General features: G+C 34.1%; 1 protein-coding gene and 1 pseudogene across 1 annotated transcript; both read right to left on the minus strand.

Annotated features, from left to right (window-relative positions):
• Window positions 1–737: 737 nt before the first annotated feature.
• On the minus strand, window positions 738–1,325 carry LOC132048676 (uncharacterized). Its single transcript, XM_059439374.1, has one exon. The coding sequence runs from the start codon at window positions 1,323–1,325 to the stop codon at window positions 738–740; it is 588 nt and encodes a 195-aa protein (XP_059295357.1).
• A 1,723-nt stretch (window positions 1,326–3,048) lies between these two features.
• Window positions 3,049–5,775, minus strand: LOC132049669 (trimethyltridecatetraene synthase-like; annotated as a pseudogene).
• Between the last annotated feature and the right edge of the window lie 1,365 nt (window positions 5,776–7,140).

A 7,140-nucleotide genomic window follows, 5' to 3' on the forward strand; every position in this document is an offset into this window, starting at 1 on the left:
CTGTAGAATTTGGGATGCTATGTTAACCACTAAATGTGGTGAACGTGACAATCTCTTGCTTTTCACCTTGCCTTCTCTCTCTACCGACCTTAAGTCCCCCAACTTTGATTCCACTCCATTTATGCCTATCCTCCCGAGGACCACTTTGCCTCGTCCGTTTGCCCTTTCTTAATGAGAAACCTCGGGGTCTCACTAAGAAAGATAGTACAATGGAATGAGTGGAAGGCCAAAAATCCACAACAGGAAAAGGACCAATGCCATCTAGATCGGATGTCACGGGCTGCTGCCATGTTGACGACGTTGGTTATGGAGCTTCCACATAGCACCATAAAATTGAAAATAAGTGAGATCCGCTTTTTACAAATTGTATAAAGCAGTTATACTGAGCAAGGAAGGAAGAAATAGGCTAAATAGTAGTTCATTATCGCCCTATTGGTACTTTAAAGCAATTATCTCTTAATCTAATGAGTCAAGAGGAGCAAACATACAATGAGGCACGTAATTATGAGTATTAAGTTGATTATCTCTCAAATAGGGTGTAAATTCCTTCCACCAAATGGTGCATGAGATTATTGATCAACATAATTTAGATCCTTTTGTATATAGTTTTGCGAGAATATTTGGTAGGAAGATCCAATTCAAGTGCCTTATTGCGGTTTTTAGTTTATTTCTCTACCATAATTATTTTGGAATTCATTATAAAACTTTATTATACAGACAAATTACTAGCTAGCTAGCTAGTCCAGCTTTTTGGGAGGCTTTACCCCTTCAAGAATGGTGTCGGCAGCTCCTACAGCCAGCTCCGCATTTTCTAGCCCTTTTGCTACTACTGGATCTTGAATTTTTGCCTCCAGTAACAAAGTTGCACAATCTCTGCCACTGTTAAGATTCATCTTAAGATCATAATCTGTTGTATCAGTAGCATAGCCTTTTTCTTCTTTAATAATCTTGAGACTCCTTTCCAATCCACTAGCCACATAGTCCCAATTGGTTTTGCAATCATTATAAGCCTGAATAGCTTGTGGGCTGAGCTTCCCTTTGGGTTTGGACAGATATGCATGTGTATTTTTGGCTTGGTCTACTGCTGACTGAAGAATGGCAAGTGCAAATTCCAAGGGTTTTGATGTTGCTGCAGCTGCCATTAACTTTGGATTGCTTTTGAGGTAGTTTATGCATGCCGGTTTGTCTGTTCCCCCTGAGCAAGCTTTGTTAACAAGTGCATTACTTTTGTTATTGGCTTTTGAAACTAAGGGAGCAGCAGCATTTGAATACAGAGGAGATAGCAAGAGGAGAGTGCACAACAGGGGGAATTCAAATGTGGACATATTTGCAAAGAGAGGAGAAGTAAGAAACTGATTTTGCTTCTGTCTAGTTGTGCTTAACCATTTTGACTTGGCCCTGTCCTCTTATCTTCCTTTTATAGGCGGCCTACGTATTCCCTCTGTCCATTTTTACTTGTCCATGTTTGACTTAGCACATTTCTTAATAAGTACTCCCTTCGTCCATTTTTACTTTTCTACTATACTGAAAATACACGTCCAGTTTCACTTGTCCAATTTAGCAAATCTAGACAGAATTTATCATTTAGTTCAAAATTTTACCACTTCTTCCAATTACCAATTTCTGCTACTGTTCAAAGAAAGAAATTAAAAGACTGAAATGTAAACCAGAATGCTAATTCTTTTGTTTTCTTTGTTCGATCATTTAACTTTTATCATTTTAACAACTGTTCTGAAAGATTACAGAACTAGTTATTATTTTTTAGCTATGATTCCATATAATACGCATGGTTATGTGCAAGTGAAAGTAAACTGTCGGAGATGTAATACAGCCTTAATTTTGATTATGTTCCTAATTAAACAGATAAGTTGGTGGATACATATTTAGAGCAGGTAACCTATGGTATGGTTTTGCTTGCGGAATTGGAATAGAGCTTGAATAAATTCAATGCATCCTAGTTAGTTATGTCCCAGTTTGATTACCTAACTCCAACGTCTTGTTAAATTCACGTGTTTAGTCTCATCATATCTTGAAACATTCATGTGTTGTGTATGAATTCATCTTCTATTTTAGAGTATTTGTTGGCTTATTCTTTAATGGTCAGAATTATCATGCTTGTACTTATGGTTGAATATTAGTTTAGGAGTGTATGTTTTTAGAAGCATGATACCTGTTTGTCATATACTTCACACCAAAAAATAATAATACTTGGGTTGTGAGATATAATTGGACGTTCATGTATGAAATTAAACTTGTCCAGTATTTGATTGTACGTATTAATTAAAATCAATATAAAATTATGTTGTTTTATGAAGGACCAATATTGAAAACCGTTGTACAACATTAGACTGGAAAAGTATGTGTTCTTATTTTCAAGTGTAGGTCTCATAAACTAGAAATAGAATAACAAAATAACTACTATAACTTTCCCGCATCAAAAGGTTGGAGTACATCCGATTTCGTTTGGGTTTAGGCTCTTTACATGGCTTTTTGCATAATTATTTATATGTAAGAAAAATCTTTCATTGAGGAAAAAAAAGTTGGTGACGACTGTGATTTTCTTTCCCTTGAGGGTTTGGACGTAAAATTGTGTTTTCTTCTTTTTCGTTATCATTGCTTTAATTCCATTGTCTCATAACAATGCTTAACCCTATTAGGACCTTGATGAGTTGATTTCTTGAAAACATTTTTGTTCTTATAGCTATTATTCTTGAATTACATAAGTAATTTTTAATTTTTTTTTTCTCATCGGTGTGTTTGTCATTCTTCGACTCTTCATGAACATTTGCATTTTATTTCGCTTTATTTTTATACTTGCGTTGTGCATAAAAGCTTCAATAGACGTGCAAAAATAAAAGTAAACTAGAAATCTTGTAATGATACTATAAAATATTGAGATTCGGTTTTACCGAAATATCGAGAATTTGAAATCGAAAATCGAACTTTTTAAAAACTAAAACCGATAACCGACCGAAGAATCGAAATCAAAGAACCGAATTAGTTCAGGTAGGCCCGTTTTTCTATTTTTATTCCCAACCCTATAGCATATTATTGGAAATTCAAGGAGGAGACATATATTATATTACTCAAATTCTTTTTCAAAAACAAGTGAAGGAAATGATTTTTCTTTACTTCACTCCGCTTGCTTACATAATCAATCATTCTCTTTGAACACAAGTGCAGTATATTCTTTCACCAACTTAACTTATATAAAATAACTATAGAGGCTAGGTATTTATAGTAATCCTTCTATCATATACTTATTCTAGTACAGGATCATATATGCATCCTCATTAATTTCTTAATACATTAACTAAGTAATTTCATGTACTTGAGATGAATTTGGTTTACTTTTTCAACACATACAACTTAAACTGTACAAGATTGAGAAGGACATAATAAAGTACTAGTAATAAAGATGGAGGGGAAGTCTTGGTTCCATGATCATAGATATGGGCTTATTTGGGTGTGTAGTTAATCCATAAATCTCCTCCATGCTTATATCTTCTGGCTTCATATCTCCTGCTAACTTCCAATTGAATCCATGTAACAAGTTAGCCATTGTTGTCGTAACAACCTTAATACCAAGTCTATACCCAGGGCACTTCCTCCTTCCAGAACCAAATGGCAACATTGAGAAGTTTTGCCCTTTTATGTCTATGTTATTTTCTATGAACCTTTCTGGAATAAATTCTTCCGGCCTATCCCAATACTTTGGATTTCTTCCTAAAGACCATGCGTTTACAAAAACAGGTGTCCCTTTTGATATGTCATAACCAGCAACGTTGCAGTCCTCAAGGGAGTAATGGGGAGGAAGCAATACAGCTACAGGGTGCAGTCTAAATGTCTCTTTAATTATGGCTTCTAGATAAGGTAGTTTAGAGAAGTCCTCTTCTTCTACCCATCTTTCTTTTCCAATGGCTATATCAAGTTCTTGGTGTGCCTTGTCGATGATGTTTGGTCTCCTCAAAAGTTCTTGAAATGCCCATTCTATTGTTGCTACTGAAGAATCTGTTCCGCCAGCTAGCAAATCCTGGCATTGATAGGAAAAAAAAAATTAACAACAAAGAAAATGTTCTATCTATCTTCTTTGATATTGTCATGAAATATTACTTCTAGTCTAGTTTAACACATCGACAACTCATTAAACTTGTCAGTAAATTTCATTTAGACACTCGAACTACGACGTGTACCAATTTAGTACCTGAACACATTGTAAAGTGTTCTTATTAGACACTTTCGGTTCAAATTTTGAAAAGTATTTTGCACGTGTTCTAAAGCTTCTATTAGGTAGTTAAGTTGACTACATAAAATATGTCATCTCCTTTAATTATGCACATCAGCCTCAATTGGAATAGGCTTGAAGTTTTATGGGTTATCAAGGATAATGCGTATAATTGAAGAAAGTGACATATTTTATGTGATTAACTTAATTAACTAATAGGCGATTGAGAACATGTGCAACTTTTTTTCAGAATTTGAACCGAACGTGTCTAATAGAAACATTTTATCATCTGTTCAAGTGCTCAATCGGAATAAGCCGTAGTTCAAGTATTTAAATAAATTTTACTGGTAAATTTAAGGGGCGGTCAATGTACTGGGCAGTCAATGTACAATGTACTAAGTGGAAAAAATAATCAAACTTACATGTATTAATCCCATCATGCTATCGGTAGTAAGCTTAACTTCAAGATTAGGGTCATCAGCAAGGTGCAACAGAACATCAACCATGTCCTTTGGAACATAATTCTCCTCTGTTTGCCTCTTTGCCTTGTGATCTTCAAGTACATATTTGTAATAATCTGTCAAATTCTTCCCTAATGCCTTCATTCGCTTTATGTATCCTTGCAAGCCGAACCAACTAAGCCAAGGTACCCAATCCCCAATATTAATCACCCCACCAAGAAGAACCCACTCATCCAACAACAATTGCAATGTTTGAGGTATTACTATTGAATCATCACTACAGTACTTGCCACTCATAACCAACCTACTTATAGTGCGAAGGGTAAATCGACGTAACTGGTCTTTAAGCAAAACTGATTTTCCTGAGAGAGGAAAAAGACGAGAAATCAAAGTTCGCCTTTCCTCAACACGAATATACTCTAATGAATCAAGCCTCTTGGGATTAAATATCTCGGTCATATAGATTTTTGTAGCTTGCGCCAATGTGCACCATAAGGTGCCCATATCATGTTTGAGTAGTTAAAGCTAGTGTACTTGCCAGCAGCTAATGCAGGGCGAGAAGCAAAGATAGCATCATGTGTTTTCAATATCTCTTTAGCCATTTCTGGAGATGATGCTACTAGAACAGGCTTGGAACCAAATTTTTTAGGAGCATTAAGTCTCCATATTTTTGTGAAAGATGGTGCAAAGAGTTATGTGTGAGGTGAACCAAGGAGGTTCAGATTGCCAATTATTGGCCATGGCCTTGGACCTGGTGGTAGTTTTCCTTTTGGGATATTGGTTGAAATTTTTGAGAGAAAAACTAATGCTAGTAGCCACGCGCCCAATGCTATGAAAACCCAAGATATATCCATCACTGTTAATGGATGATTGCAGTTGAACTTGCAATAATTCAAGAAAGCTTGAGAATTTATAGGGCAACCTGCCACTATTTAATAAAGAATTAAGACAACAATGCAGAATAGAGTTTAATCTAGTGTTCGGACATAGATTTGGTTGAAACCTGAAAAAAAAAATATTAAAGTTGTGTTAAAAAATATTTTTTTAAAAATGAAGTTGAGTTTGGACATGCATATGAAATGTAAGCATTCTATCGAAAGGCCCTCTTAAATATTAAGACCATATAATTTGGACTTCAAATTTGAAGTTTTGATTTGAAATCTGTGTTCCTTTATGATATTTGAACAAAACTTTTAACTTCAATTTGAATTTTTTCAAATTCACCTAAAGGTAGAATTTCAATTCCAAGTTTTATGTTTTTCAATTTTCTAAAATTTAAAACTTGATCCATAAGTTTATATTTTACAAAGAAAAAGCGCATAATTTAACTTTTGCAAAATAAAAAAAGACTTTATCTTGACGTAAAGAGATTATACTGTCCGTATGGGGAGGATTATACTAAAGAATATCTAGTTACTACTGTTGTTGATTTATTGACCAGTGGATCTTTGTAGAATTGTGTGTATTTGAAAGTTTGTAATAGCGTGTAATCAGAAGCATTTATTTATAGGAAAAAAACATGGAGATATGCGATTTTTTTTAATTTTAAAATGTGATTTATTAATGCGGTGCCTTAGGATATTCCGATACCTTGTTTATGAATTATGGTTTGCTTATTTGGTAAAAGGATAAGGGTCGGAAAGTTTTGATAGTTTTCATAAATTGTGGGGTTTTCATATTTATAAGATTAAGTACTATTTATTGAATTCAAATTGCTTGTTTATATAAAATTTCAATACTTCAAATTATCAACCTCTACTCAAACTAAAGATTTCAAGTTCATGTCCAAACGCGTACTAAATTTAACTTTTATGTGCGGATAGTACACAGCTTATTTACTCCATCAAGTTAATGTTACACAAAACCCCACGTTAATTTCAATTGTAGTTTATTTTTGGTAACATGAAGAAAGCAATAAATAACTTAAAATTAGCTGATAGTGTGGAAAGTTTCGTAAATAAACTAAACTCTTAGAAATTACAGGAAGTGTCTTTCTTTTTTTGCCATTTCGGGATTGATAATCCTAAATAGTACTAAGTCCCTTTTCTTTGTGAAAGATATTTTTGGACGATTACGAATTTAACTTTGGTCTTGCCTTGCTTTGTTTGTGTTCTCTGCACCAATCTGCTTCAAAAATGACGTCCAATCGTACACGATTTTGTCCATTAATGGGAACAATTGCTGTACTAGAAAGAGTCATTTCTAGGGCGCCTTGTCACGCCATTAATTCACTTAGGAAAGTATAAAATTCAAATATGACCATTAAAATTAGGTAAAGTAAAATTAATTTTTAAAAGTAAAATAAAGTTATCCTTTAAAATATTAATTTAGAACCAAAATTAAATTAAAATTCAAGCCACCCTAAAACTGACCCACCGACCCATCACTTTTTAATTCCAATAAAAAAACAAGTTCAAGCGTTCAAGCCATTTCATTTAAGAGGATGCGTCTAGA

Source organism: Lycium ferocissimum, chromosome 3 (assembly GCF_029784015.1).
Source record: "Lycium ferocissimum isolate CSIRO_LF1 chromosome 3, AGI_CSIRO_Lferr_CH_V1, whole genome shotgun sequence".
In the NCBI taxonomy this organism is placed as follows: domain Eukaryota; kingdom Viridiplantae; phylum Streptophyta; class Magnoliopsida; order Solanales; family Solanaceae; genus Lycium; species Lycium ferocissimum.